The 14,897-nt window shown below is 40.5% G+C and overlaps 1 protein-coding gene across 1 annotated transcript in view; it reads left to right on the top strand.

Moving 5' to 3' along the window:
• The window catches only part of Trim44 (tripartite motif containing 44), a 142,213-nt gene that overhangs the window by 69,919 nt on the left and 57,397 nt on the right, over positions 1-14,897 (top strand). The window contains exons 3-4 of the mRNA XM_045157291.1: positions 5,346-5,585; positions 14,860-14,879. Coding sequence (XP_045013226.1) covers positions 5,346-5,585; positions 14,860-14,879 — 260 coding nt within the window. The remainder of the gene's footprint in view (positions 1-5,345; positions 5,586-14,859; positions 14,880-14,897) is intronic.

Raw genomic sequence — 14,897 nt, 5'->3', positions numbered from 1 at the left:
GCTATTTTTATTACTATGGCTTTGTAATATAGCTTTAGATCAGGTATGGTGATGACTCCAGATGTGTTTCTTTGCTGAGGATATGCTTGGATATCCGAGGCCTTCTGCCTTTCCATATGAACTTTGAGATCATGCTTGTTTTCTTTCTTTTGTTCTTTTTGTTTGTTTGTTTTTGTTTTTGTTTTTCCAGGTAGGCTCTCACTCTAGTTCAGGCTGACCTGGAATTCACTATGTAGTCTCAGGGTAACCTCAAACTCATGGTGATGCTTCTATCTGTACCTTCCAAGTGCTGGGATTAAAAGCGTGCACCACCAAGCCTGGCTGAGATCACTTTTCTATCTCTGAGAAGAACAATGTTGGGATTTCCATTGGTATTGCATTAAATATGTATATTGCCTTTGGTAAGATTGCCATTTTCACAATGTCAATTCTGCCTCTCAAGGAGTATGAAGGTCTTTTCATTTTCAAGTCCTCCTCAATTTCTTTCTTGAGTGTTTTTTGTTTGTTTGGTTGGTTGGTTGGTTGTTTTTTTTTGTTTTTTTTTTTTGAGGTAGGGTCTCACTCTAGCCCAGGCTGACCTGGAATCCACTATGGAGTCTCAGGGTGGCCTTGAGCTCACAACAATCCTCCTACCTCTGCCTCCAGAGTGCTGGGATTAAAGTCGTGTACCACCACACCTGGCTCTTGAGTGTTTTTATGTTTTCATTGTATAAGTCTTTCACAAACTTGTTTAATGTTATTCCAAGGTATTTTTTGTTGCTATTGAAAATGGGACCATGTCCCTTATTTCTTTCTCAGTATTTTTGTCAGTTGCATGTAGAAAGACTACTTATTTTTGTGCATGGATTTTGTATCCTGCTACTTTGCTATAGTAGTTAATCACCTTCAAGTGTTTTGGGATGGAGTCTCTCGGATCTCTTAACATATGCAATCATGTCATCAATGAATACAGCTAACTTAACTTCTTCCTTTCCAAATGTATCTCTTTTATTTCCTTCTCCTGTCTTATTGCTTGAGCTAGAACTTCCAGTACTATATTGAAGAGCAGAGGTGAGAGTGGACAACCCTGTCTTGTTCCTGATCTCAATGGGAATTCCTTCAGTCTTTCTCCATTAAGTATTGTTTGGGCTTTAGGAGCTTTGTATATAGCCTTTATTATATTGAGATATAAACCACCCTTGCCACTTCTCTCCAATGTTTTGACCATGATGTGATATTGTGTTTTGTCAAAGGCCTTTTCTGCATCTACCGAAATGATCATGTGGTTTTTGTGTTTAAGCTTATTTATGTGGTGTATTACATTTACAGATTTCTGTATGTACAACCACCCCTGCATTCCTGGGATAAAGCCTACTTGATCAAGGTGGATAATGCTTTTGATGTGTTGTTGGATTCGGTTTGTGAGGATTTTGTTCAGGATCTTTGTGTCTAAGTTCATCAGGGAAATTGGCCTATAGTTTTCTGTTCTTGTGGCATCTCTGCCTGGTTTTGGTATTAGGGTGATAGTAGCTTCATAGAAGGAGTTGGGGAGCTTTCCCCGTTCTCCACTTGTGTGGCACAGTTTGAGAAAAATTGGTTCCAGTTCTTCCATGAAGGTTTGGTAGAATTCAGCTGAGAAGCCATCTGGTCCTGGACTCATCTTTGGTGGGGGGGGAAGATTTTTGATTACATAGATTTGTTTAGGAGATTAATCTGCGGTGAGTTTAGCTTTGGTAGATGGTATGTGGAATTCATCTATTTCTTCCATATTATCCAGTTTTATAGAGTAGAGGTTTTTGAAATAAGTCCTGATGATTCTCCCAATTTCACTTATATTTTTGGTGAACTCTCCTTTTTCATTTCCAATTTTGTTAATTTGAAGTATCTTTTTTTCACCTTATCAGATTGGCTATAAGTGTTTCAATCTTGTTTAGTTTTTCAAAGAACCAGTTCTTTGTTTCATCAATGTTCTCAATGGTTTTCTTAGTTTCCAATTCATTAATTTCTGCTCTGATCCTAATTATTTATTTCTGTCTGTAGCTTTTTGGGTTGGAGTCGTCTTGATTTTCCAGTGCCTTTAAGTGGATGGTTAGGTTATTGATTTGGGATTTCTCTGTCTTTGATATTAAGGCATTTAGTGCTATGAATTTTTCCCTGAGGACCATCATCATTGTGCCCCATAAGTTTTGGTACAGTGTGTTCTCATTGTCATTAATTTCTAGAAATTTCATTTTTTATTTTATCTACCACACATTTATTGTTTAAAAGTGTGTTGTTCAGTTTCCAGGAGCCTGTGGGGTTATTGGTGCATCTTTTGTTGTTAATTTCCAGCAATGCAACATTGTGATCTGATATAATGCAGGAAATTATGCCAGTCTTCCTAAATATATGGAGACAGGCTTTGTGACCCAGTATATGATCTATTTTAGAGAAGGTTCCACAGGCTTCTGAGAAGAATGTGTAGTCTGTGGATTTGGGGTAGAATGTCCTGTAGCTGTCCATTAGGTCTAAATGTTCTATGGTTTTGTTGAGCTCTCTCACTTCCCTGTTGATTTTCTGTTTGGGTGATCTATCTATTGCTGATAATGTAGTATTGAAGTCCCAACTATGATAGTGTTGGTGGTTATTTCTGTTTTGTTGTCAAGTAGGTTTTGTTTTATGAATTGTAGTGCTCCTGTGTTTGGTGCATAAAGATTCATGATTGTGATATCCTCTTGTTGGATCGTTCCCTTGATAAGTAGGTAGTGGCCTTCTTTGTATTTTTTGATTATTTTTGGTTTGAAGTCTGTTTTATCCGATATTAGTATAGCTAAGCCTGCTTATTTCTTATTTCCATTTACTTGGAATATTTTCACCCTTTCACCCTGAGGAGGTATCTGTCTTTATTGGTGAGGTGGGTTTCTTGAAGGCAATAGATTGAGGGGTCTAATTTTCTGATCCACCCTATTAACTTTTGTCTCTTGATGGGTGAATTAAGGCCATTAGTATTTAGCATAATGGCTGTGAGGTTTGATGTGATCCCTGCCATACTGTGGTGGTTTATGTGGCTTGGTGTGTTTGTTTGTTTTTTTTTACTTTGTAGTTTTTTGTGCCTTCTCTGAGTTAGGTTATTGTGATATGCTTCTTATAGGTACTTGAGGTTGATTATTTGAGTCTTCTGTGTGGAGAATTTCCTGAAGTACTCTGTGCAGGTTTGGTTTTGTGTTCATATAGTTGTAAAGCTGAGTTTTATCATGGAAAGTTTTTCTTTCACCATCTATTATGAGGGTTACTTTTGCTGAGTAGAGTTGTTTGGGTTGGAAGCCACAGATTCTTAGCCTTTGCAGTATTCCATTCCAGGCCCTTCTGGCTTTCAGGGTTTCCATTGAGAAGTCTGAAGTAATTCTGATGGGGTTACCTTTAAATGGAATGTGTTGTTTTTCCCTAGCTGCATTCAGGATTTTCTCTTTGGTGTCGGTGTTTAGAGTCTGAATGACAATATGTCATGGAGCATTTCTCCTTTGGTCTAGTCTGTTTGGAGTTTGATTAGCTTCTTATAACTTGATGGGCCTTTCTTTTGAGAGAGTGGGTAAGTTTTCTTGGATAGTTTTGTTGAATAAGTTCTCCATGCCTTTGGTCTGAATTTCTTTCCCTTCTGGTATTCTCATGATCCAAATGTTGTGACATTTAAGGTATTCCACAGTTCCCTCATGTCCTTTTCACAGAAATTTTTGAACTTATTGAAATTTTTGGACTCATGAACTGTTTCTTCTGTTTTGTCTTCCAGTTCTGAGTTTCTGTCTTCCACGTGGCTGACTATATTTTTGGGAGCTTCTATAGGGTTTTGGGCTTGTTCAGTTTGGTTTGCATTTTCTACTTTTTTATGTATAGTTTTCATCCCTCTGTCGAGTTTCCTTTTTCCATTATTTTCTGATTTTCTTGGTGCTTCTTGGAATTCATCCTGCATTTCTTTATGTCTTCATTGAGCTTAGCCAGCTGGTTATTGAGGTCCTTTTTTTTTCACTCTCTTTCAGATCATTTAACTGCCTTTAGATCCTTTCCAGGTTCTTATCTATTAGGTCTAGTCTAGCAAGGATAGCATTCGTATGATTATCAGCCCTTTGTTGCTATTCTGCTAGTTCTGCTATTTGCTTGGTCAGAGTTGTATAGCTTATATCTTCATTTTGGGGTTCTGATCCTAATGTCTTTTCTAAGTGTTGATTAGAGACATCATTGTGGGCATGGGCGATCTTATTGGATTTACTTGTATTTGATTTTTCATGTTACTCCTTTTCCATTGTGGTCTGCTTATCACAGTGTAGGAGCCTTATTTAATTTAGGAGGAAGCTATAGTCTACCTGTGAAGTGTGTCCAGTGATTATTCCCTTTTGTGTTTGCTTCCACTAGTTTTCTAGTGGCAATTAGGCCTGCCTGCTCAGAGGGATGGAGCCAATGAGGCTCCGGTGGAGTCCTGAGAACCTGATATAGAGGCTGGTTGTTCCATTATTCAGGGTATGGGAGTGTGTGGTCAGGTGGCCCAAAATGGACAGGGGGTGGGGGTCAGTGGCCAGTGGGATGGCCTTCCTGAGTCTGGAGATGCTTGTGGAGCTACTCTGGTCTACCTGGGCCTGCACACAGGGGTGGTGGGTGGCGGTGAGAGGGATAGAGTTCCTGAGCTAGGAGGCATGCATGGAGCTAATCTGGCCTGCCTGGGTCCGCGCAAGGGGGTGGGGGTGAGTGGGATGTCTGTTCCTGAGCCTGGAGACACAGGTGGGGCTACACTGGCCTGCCCACGTCTGCCCATGGGGATGGGGGTTGGCTGTGAGTAGGAAGCTGATCCCGAGCCTGGAGGCTTGGATGGAGCTACACTGGCTTGCTGGCTTGGGTCCACCCACAGGGATGGGGGCCGGCGGGGAGTGGGATGGTGTTCCTGAGCCTGGATGCATTCGGAGGCAAGTGGGATGGCATTTGCACGGGGCAGGGAGAATGGGCTGGCCTTCCTGTGGGGTGCGCTGGGTGTTTGCCTACATGTGGTGGTGCAGGTAGAGCTATGCTGGCCTGCGTCCCCTTGCCTGCAGTTAGTGCAGGAGGAACTGCAGCTGGGACTATGTCTAGGATGGCTGCTTGAGGGGACTGGGGCACTGGTGGGCTGCTAGAAAGCATGGGAATCAGCCAGTTCCCCTTTGTGCTCCTCCGTGACCTCCCACTGGATGTCTATTAGAGTCTACTCCCCCTAGAAGACCCAATGAACCCTCAACATCTTGCCTTTCCTTCCCTCCCCTAACTTCAGGTTGAGATAGAAACAATAGTTTGTGTTTTGGCCAGGTTTTATCAACACTTCTATTTCTTCATGGTCAACCCACTCTTCTTGCTTGTCTGTTCTGCAGGTTACTCGGGACCAGATGAAGGTATTCATACAACAAGAATTCAAGAAAGTTCAGAGAGTGATTGCTGATGAGGAACAGAAGGCCCTTCATCTAGTGGACATCCAGGAAGCAATGGCCACGGCTCATGTAACTGAGATACTGGCAGACATCCAGTCCCACATGGATAGGTTGATGACTCAGATGGCCCAGGCCAAGGAACAACTTGATACCTCTAATGAATCAGCTGAGCCAAAGGCAGAGGTAAATGAAAATGTCTGCTATGATTAGTAGCAAGAGAAATATGAGGAACCTGGCTGCCATATTTGCTAACTCTACAAATAGCCCTGTGTGGTCCCTGAACATAAATGAATTAAAAGCCTGGATAGGGTATAAGCCTTTCAACCTATGTGTAAACATACTTAAACCTTTTGAATCTGTTTCTAAACAATAATTCAAGGTAGCCATTTCTTAAAATCAGAAAGCATACATTTCAGTCACTAAGGAGAGACTAGTATACTGTCACATTCTAGAGAAGTAAGTGAAAGCTTGGGGCCAACAAATGTGAGCCAGGTTCAGAGTAGTTTCTTCTATAAGGAGATGCAGGAGAGTCTTTTGGGCTCAGTGAGTCCAGCATCAAATGGCAGAGAGGCCCTGACCATAGAACACTGGCAAATGTCAGTGTCAAAGTATAATCCATGGCTGGAGTAGGCATTTGCCTGTAAAGCCTAGGGACCTTCTATTTCCTAGAACCCACATAAGCCAGATGCACATGGTGGTGTATGGATCTGGAGTTTATTTGGTAGTGGTTGGAGGCTCTGGCATGCTCATTCTCTCCCTCCCCCCACCCATCATAAATAAATGAAAAAATTTAAATAGTATAATCCAAAAAGTGAATCTTTTCTCACTCAAGCTAACAGGGCTCTTGATTAATTTTCATCAGTGTGTGAAAAGAGTAGCTCTTGGTCTTTTGATTTTATCCTCATCAGAATTAGGAAAGTATGGGCCTAAGCTTCTAAACCAACAAGCAAGTACTATTTGTCATTTTATTTAACTCTAGTGTCTGCATTTATCAATTCCATTTTACAGTGGGTTTACTATGATGGCAGAGAGAACTGGCAAAACACTGATTGAGTGTCATTTAGTTAATAGAAAATGGAATTAGGGTTTAGATTTAGTGTCTGTGATTTCCCCACACAGCATGTTGTTTGCTAAGAATCCTGATTTTATCTGTGGGGAAAAAAAAATGGAGACCTCTTACAATGTAGAGGTAAGCATTTTGACTCAATGGGTCAACAGCAATAGCTTGTCTCAGTTTGCCCTCACATTGGTACTTTGTGTTGGCAATGCTGCTTGTTGTTCTGTCATAAACATAAGCATAGGCCTTTCTTTCTTCTCCTTTTTAAAAAAATGTATCTTTTAATTTATTTGACAGAAAAAGGGAAAGAGAGAGAAAGAGAATGGGCATGCCAGGGCCTCCAGCCACACTGCAAATGAACTCCAGATGCATGCACCCTCCTGTGCTTACGTGGGTCCTGGGGAATAGAACCTGGGTCCTATGGCTTTGCAGGCAAATGTCTTAACCACTAAGCAATCCCTCCAGCCTTTTCTTTTTTTCTTTTTTAATTTTTTTAAGGGTCTTGTTCTAGCCCAGGCTGACGTAGAATTCATTATGTAGTTTTAGGGTGGCCTTGACCTCATGGAGATCCTCCTACCTCTGCTTCCTGGGTGCCTCTTTTTTATTTTCATTCCAAGTAGTTCCCCAACACCTGACAAGGCGACAGTACCCAGACATAGGCAAAATAAGCCATTAAAAATAAGAAGGAGCTTTTGCAGGATAGAGAGAACATTTTCGAAGAGTTTTTATCATTAGAGTTGTGCTCCAATTAATATAGTAGCATATTGGTTAGAACAAATATTCAATACCTTTCTTTCACAAGCAGAGAAATTATTTTGTGTCCCTTGTATAATAGGGATTTGTTAAAATACCTGCATTTATAATTTGGCTAAAAATTTCTTCCCCAGTGTTTTCCTATAAGAAATTTCAAACATGCAGCAAAGTTAGAAGGATTTTATACATTATACCCATATACCTCTCAACCTATATTGTAATGCATTAACATTTTGCCATATTCACTTCATTTTATTTCTAGCCATTTTTCTAGCTTTCCACTGACTAATTATTTTTTTGCCCAATTTCATTTTATTTTTGACACTAAGAACAAAATGAAACTTACAATTCTGAATAAGAATTATAAACACACTTTATTTATCTCACTAATTACAGAAAACATCTTTGGGCAGAAGTCACCTAGTCGATGACCCAGAGATGGTGAATGATGCCATGCTGCTTGGGGACCCTGGATTTAAAGAACTGCAAAGCAGAGACTTACCCAGGTCTTCCTTCCCCCTCCTTCCCTCCCTCCCTTTTCTCTCTCCTCTTCTTCTTCTCCCTTCCTCCTTACCTCACTCCCTTCCTTCCTTCTTACATTTCTTGGCTTGAGGGTTCTATAAACCGGAAACATTAATGAACACACATTAAAGGAAAATCCACAAGAAAATCCTACTCTCTGTAGCCAAAGGATTTAGAAAACGGCCACACGGCTGCAGAAACCTTTCACCGTACTTGCCTATTATGGTGTTAGCACATGAAGGAAAAGCCATACTCTTCCCCAGCCCCAAGTGGCATTTTTGGTGTGGAACAGGTGGCTAAAACACTGTTTCACGCCCTTCCCTCAGGAATAAGGTCTCTTTATTTCTCCACGAGCCTGTGAATGAAACTGTTATTTCTGCCTTTGTCCTTTTTCCACTCCATAATTATTGTGGCTCATTAGCCATGTGCTGGAAGGTGGGACTCTGACTTCATTCCTGCAAGCTGTATGATAAGGAATTAACAACATCCTTCCCTGGCAGAAATTGCATCTAGAGCTCTAACTCCTACCCCTTAACCTCTGTATTAAGCAGGAACTGTCCTTCCCCCTGCTCCTGAGTCTGTGGTTGGAAATCCACCTCACTCACGTTTCTGCCATCTTGTAATGAGGTGACACCTCTCCTTTTCCTTAGCTCACTCTATAGAAAGAAACTATAAAGTGGAGTCATGGCAGCTGAATCGAGAGAACAGAATAGCACTGAAGAGGCTTTATAAACTGAGTTGACTTTTTTGTTTGTTTGTTCTTCTGAAGTGTGTCTCATAGCCCAAGATGACCTGGAACTCACTTTGTAGTTCTAGGCTGGCCTCACACTTACAGAGACCCTCCCCCTTCTGCCCCCAAGTGCAGAGATTAAAGGCATGTGCCACCACACCTGGCTTGACTTTTGATCCCACAGTCCACCAAAGAAATCCAGGACATATGGATTCTGAACCTGTACAGGTTGGTGGCCTGCTAAAATAGCTTTAAAAAGGAACCAGATTGCTGCAATATAACTTAATGCATTGAGGATATAGCCAATACTTACTCATTCCACTGATAAAAATCTTAACTAATTAAAAAAGACAATTAGTACATGATAGCACCAAGATGGCAAAGATATTGGAATCATTAAATAAGTACAGCTGTCATGAAAATCAGTCTTTCTCTGAAAACAACTGTGTATTAGTCAGGGTCTCTAGGGGAACGGAACAGATAGAATAAATGTGTATTATAAAGGGGATTTATTAGATTGGCTTACAGGATATAGGCTGGACAGTCCAACATTGGCTCTATGCAGGCTGGGGAATCTGAGAACCCAGTAGCTGCTCAGGCCACAAGGCTGGATGCCTCTGCAGTCCAGTCTGGCCATGAAGGCCTGGGAATTTCCTGGAGAACTTCAGTCTTAGTCCACATTAGAAAGCTGGTGAAGCTCTTCCATTGTCCAGGAAGGATAGCAGCAGTAGGGAGTTGGATGCACACACCATCAAGTAGCGCAGGCAGCCAGGCTAAGGGTCTTGTGCTTTCCTGGAGTTGCTTTATGTATAGTTCACGACAAGAAGGGGAATGGAAGGGGGAGGTTTTTCTCCCTCCACTAGCCCTTCCTTGAAACGCCCTCACAGACCTGCCCAACAGGCTTGTCTGTGATGCTAATCTGATGAAGATGACAACTGAACTTAACTACTACCAAGTGAAAAGTAGAAAATATTAGTTGAAAAATAGAAGGTATGAAAAAAGACTAAATAGTTACTTTAGAACAGAAAAGCATAATAGCTGAGAAAGTTTAGTGGTAGAGAATTTGCTTAGCATGAGTGACATCCTGTGTTCAATATCTAGCACCACACAAACACATATGTGACATAAAAGTTCACTGGAGGAGCTAATTGACAAATTTAATAGATGATAGAAAAAAGAGTTGGTTTATTTGAAGACAAAATGATTAAAAAACACCTAAGTTTCAGATGTCCCTGAGACAATAATGAAAGATATGATAGACATGCAATAAGATGTATTAGTTACTCTCTTGTTGCTGTCACACATACTTGACAAATTAGTTTAAAGGATGAAGAATTTGTTTTAGCTTATATTTCCAAGTTACATTATGGTAGGGAAGGCATGGGAGCCAGAGCTTGAGGCAGCTGGTCACAGTCCAGTGAGGAAGCAGAATGACAAATGCTGCTGCTCAGACAGCTCGCTCCTTTTTATACAGTCTAGAACCCCAGCCTTATGAAATGGTGCTGCCCCCACAGTTAAGATAGGTCTTCCCACCTCAAGTTAATCAAGATAAGCTGTCACAGGCATGCCCAGGGACTAACCTAATCTAAATAATTGCTCACAGGAGATTCCAGGTCCTGTTAAGTTGAAAATATAAGGCATCACAATAGGGGAAGAAAAGGAATATTGTGCCAAGGTAATGTCTGAAGAAATAATAAAGATTTCCAAGATGTAGTTAAAAGATACAAAACCACAAATTTAAGAAACTGAATATGCCCAAATAGTAATAAGTTGTAAGAAATCTACCCAGAGCATTGAAACCAAACTTCTGAAAACAAAAGGGCAAATAGACATATAATCCAGCAGAGCATCGAAAGAGACAAATTAGATATGGAAAGCAATTCATATGAGCATGGTGCTTGCTTTGATTTATAGTTCTGATTTTCTGTTTTCAAAAGTGATTCAGAGTTTTCATTTAAGTTGAATGGCTTTTGCATTTTTCCTAGGTATTTAATACCTTCAGTATTACTGAAAGGAGAATTGTTTTTAATTTTTATTTTTCATGCTTTTAAATGTTTTTGTGAAAATATGATTTTTTGAGACTGTGGTTGTTTAAATATTTATTTATTTATTTGTGTGAGAGAGAGAGAATATGTGTACCAAGGCCTCTGGCCACTTCAAACAAACTCCAGACACATGCACCACCATATGCATCTGGTTTAGGGGGTTCTGGGGAATCGAACCTGGATCCTTAGGCTTTGCAGGCAAGCAACTCAACTATTAAGCCATCTCTCCAGCCCAGACACTGTGGTTGTTTGAATGAGATGTCCCCTATAACATCTTGTGTTTTGAATACTTGGTTCCTAGCTGGTGACAGATTGGGAGATGGAGCCTGGACAGGTCACCAAGGGTGGTGGACCAGCTTCAAGCCAAGTAGCAAGACTAATTCCACCCAGAGAATTGAGCTGTCTTCCTGCTTATGAGTTCAGTTTGCTAATATTTGTTGAGAATTTTCATGGCTTTGTTCATGAATGATATTGATCTCTAATTTTATATTTGCATAATATTTTGCCTAGTTTCGTTATTAAGTGCATGGTGCATTGTAATTCAGACTGAGATGTGGTCTCTTAACTATTTTTTGCATTTATTACCCTTTTGTTTAGCACTAAAAATGTTTTCTCTAACTTAACATTAAAAAATGATATTATTTTGGGCTGGGTAGATGGCTTAGCAGTATGCCCATTTTCTGTCTGTCTCTCTCTGTCTCACTGAGAGTTCAAGGCCACCCTGACACTACATAGTGAATTCCAAGTCAGCCTGAGCTAGAGTAAGACCCTACCTCTGTACAGGTTCAGAATCCATATGTCCTGGATTTCTTTGGTGGACTGTGGGATCAAAAGTCAACCCAAGTGTGGTGGCACATGCCTTTAATCTCTGCACTTGGGGGCAGAAGGGGGAGGGTCTCTGTGTGAGGCCAGCCTAGAACTACAAAGTGAGTTCCAGGTCATCTTGGGCTATGAGACACACTTCAGAAGAACAAACAAACAAAAAAGTCAACTCAGTGACTTAGTGGTTAAGGCACTTGCCTACAAAGCCAAAGGACCCAGGTTTGATTACCCAAGACCCACGTTAGCCAGATGCACAAGGTGGCGCATGCGTCTGGAGTTTGTTTCCAGTGGCTGGAGACCCTGGTCCCCCCTTCTGTCCCCTCTCCTTCAAATAAATAAATAAAATTTTAAAAAAATAATGAGAAGAATGCATACATTCAAAATTAAAACAAAAACTAGACAGGTAGGAGTGCTCATGACAGACACGCGTGCATAATGCACATACACACACAAAGATACAGACTAGATGGGATGGAAATGCTCATGAACTGCAAATAAAATATCACTTAAAATATTTTATTTATCTTATTATTAATTTATTTGAGAGAATGAAAGAGGTAGACAGAGAGAGAGAGAGAGAATGGGTGCTAAGTTGCAGTGGGAGTTGTTTCAGATGAGGAAATCATTCAAAATGATACAATTTTATCTTAACTGTTGTACCATGAAACATGACTATAAGGAAGACTTGCTCAATTGTGATGATTTGATTTAGGTGTCTCCCGTAAACTTATATGTTCTGAATTCATAGTCCCCAGCTGGTGGCAATTTGGAAATTGGAGCTTCCTGGAAGAGATGTATTATGTGGGGCGGACTTATGGGTGCTATAGCCAGCTTCACCTTGCTAGGGTTTGACACACTGTCTTGCTACTGCTATCCACTTGATGATGGCCAGGAGGTGATGTCCACCCTCTACTCATGCCACATTTTCTCCTGCCATCATGGAGCTTCCCTTTGAGGCTGTAAGCCAAGTAAATCCTTTCCTTCAGTAAGCTGCTTTGGGTTGGGTGCTTTGTGCCAGCAACATGAAGGTAACTACAACACTAAATCATGGCAGAAAATTTGGGTATATTTTTTTTCTGTAAGATTCTCTTAAGATTCTCTTATTTTATGTTAAAATATTCAAAGGTAACTGAAAAATTGTGATGAGTTTGATTGTGACATATAGTTATGTAACTCAAGTGAAATTTAAACTATTTGACTTTTTCTTGCTATATTATAGTACACATGAGATACATCAGTCCACCAAAATTCACAATGGCTTCTACTATCCCTGTGTCAGCCCTCCACCACTACCTCACTCCTTTCACTGTAGTACACATGATTAGTGCCTTACCACCATCACACACCTTCATAGTCTGCTAATGGGCCCTTCTGTTCAAACCCCAGTTGAAGTCACCCGTCTGCCTGCAGCTTCCTTACAGTTCTGTACTCTGGTGACTTCAGCCACCCTCCCACCCCCTGAAATATACACATACAAGACATTTTACCTCCACCCAAGTTCATGTACATGTGTATGTGTGTATGTATGTATGTATAATCACACACATATGCACCCACACATATATATATAATCACTTTATATTCTCAGAGCATTCTGTTTATGCCTTTGGTTGAGCTCATAACATATTTAGTTTAAACCAACATGCAAACAAACAACAACAACAACAAAAAGTAGAGGTGGTGGCATATGCATTAATCCCAGCTCTTGGGAGGAAGAGATAGGAAGATCCTTATGAGTTCAAGGCCAACCTGGGACTACAGGGACTACAGAGTGAGTTCCAAGTCATTCTGGGTTAGAATGAGACCTTAGCTCAAAAGAAAAATATGTATGTGTGTGTGTGTATGTGTGTGTGTGTGTGTGTGTGTGTGTATATAATTTTTTTTCTGCTTATTTTCCCAGCTGCTGATAGGGAGCTCATGGAAGGTTAGATCATAGATTATCCTTTATCCTTAGCACCTATATATGATAGATTCTCTATTAATTATAATGAGTTGCTGCTGGTATTTTCTTTTGTAAATATATATATTTTTTCGAGGTAGGGTCTTACTCTAGCTCAGGCTGACTTGGAATTCACTATGTAGTCTCAGGGTGGCCTTGAACTTTCAGTGATCCTCCTACCTCTGTCTCCCGAGTGCTGGGATCAAAGGCATACACCACCATGCCCAGCTATGTAAATATTTTTATTTATTTGCAAGGAGAGAGAGAGGATGAAAATATGAATGGGCATGCCTGGGCCTCTTGCCACTGCAAAGAACTCCAGGTGCATGTACCACATTGTGCACCTCGCTTTGCATATACTGGAGAATTGAACCCAGGCCACCAGGCTTTGCAAAAAAGTGCCTATAACCACTGAGCCACTTCCCAGCTCACTACTGATATTTATAAAGTGCCTGTATTGAAAGTATCCTGAGTGTCAGACATTGTACTTGATAGTTATAAGCACTATTTAATCTTATTAGAGATAGTTATTGCTCTATTTTGTAAATTAGGAGATTGAAGAGTGGCAAAATAACTTGAGTAGCATATCACATCAAGAAGTTCTGGAGTCAAAATTTGAACTTGAAAGAGTGTCTGTCCCCAATTCATTGTACTTTATTTTAGTAGAATTATTCATTCGTTCATTCATTTGCTAATTTGTTTGTTCTTGGGGATGGGGGATACAACCAGATAATGCATCCTCTACTGAGACTGTCCTGAGTGACTGAAGAGGAGGATGCTTTCTGAAAGATACTTTGTCACCAGAAGGATGAGTGGGTTTCTTTAGGAAAGGCTTCAGAGTCATTTGAAAGCTTTCATTTGGCCACAGGAAGGCTGAGAAGGGACCTATGGTGATCATCACTGCTAGGGTGAGTTTGAAAGACCATGGTACCTGTTCTTGCACAGTGAATATGAAGAAGAAACCATTGGCTAAAAAAACAAATCTTTAAAGGCCATTCATCACATGTCAGAAGTACTCACAGAGAAGGGAGGGCCCACATTAACTAATTAGCTTGCCCCAGTGCCACATACTTACTAAATATGAGATCCTGAACTAGAATTTTTATTTCCTGGGTCATAGTTCAGAACCCTTCCCACCATAATATGCTGTGTTAGAGTTGCTGTGCTCGTATTTGGAGAAAAGTAATAGAACAAGGCAGAAACAAGTTTTTGAAGGAAACAGCTTGATGCCTTTGGAGCTGGTCAGCTTTGCCTAAGACTTGCTGCTATTTTGGGGCTCTGGGTTTTCTCAGAACTAAATGCTGCCAACTGTATAAATTTAAAGGTAAGGCTATTATTGAGACCTCCTGGGCCTATGAATTCACTTCTCTGCCTGCAAGGGCGAATTATCAGTTCATCTCTGCTGGACAGTTTGAACATAGGATTGTAGTAGCCCTTGCCTTAATCCTTAGACATTGTCTGGTTTTCTTTTTTTAAATATAATAAATGCATTATTTTTGTTTCCAGGTTGGGCACAGAGAGAAAAAAAAGAAATCTAAGTCAGTTTTTACCAATGATAATTTCTAACACTGTTGCTTTTTGTTTTCTAGGGTGACGAGGAAGGACCCAGGTAAGATAACATTTTTAC

Source organism: Jaculus jaculus, chromosome 8, assembly GCF_020740685.1.
Source record: "Jaculus jaculus isolate mJacJac1 chromosome 8, mJacJac1.mat.Y.cur, whole genome shotgun sequence".
Lineage (NCBI taxonomy): Eukaryota > Metazoa > Chordata > Mammalia > Rodentia > Dipodidae > Jaculus > Jaculus jaculus.
Note: the sequence above shows the minus strand (reverse complement) of the source record. Positions and strands in the feature narration are given on the sequence as shown.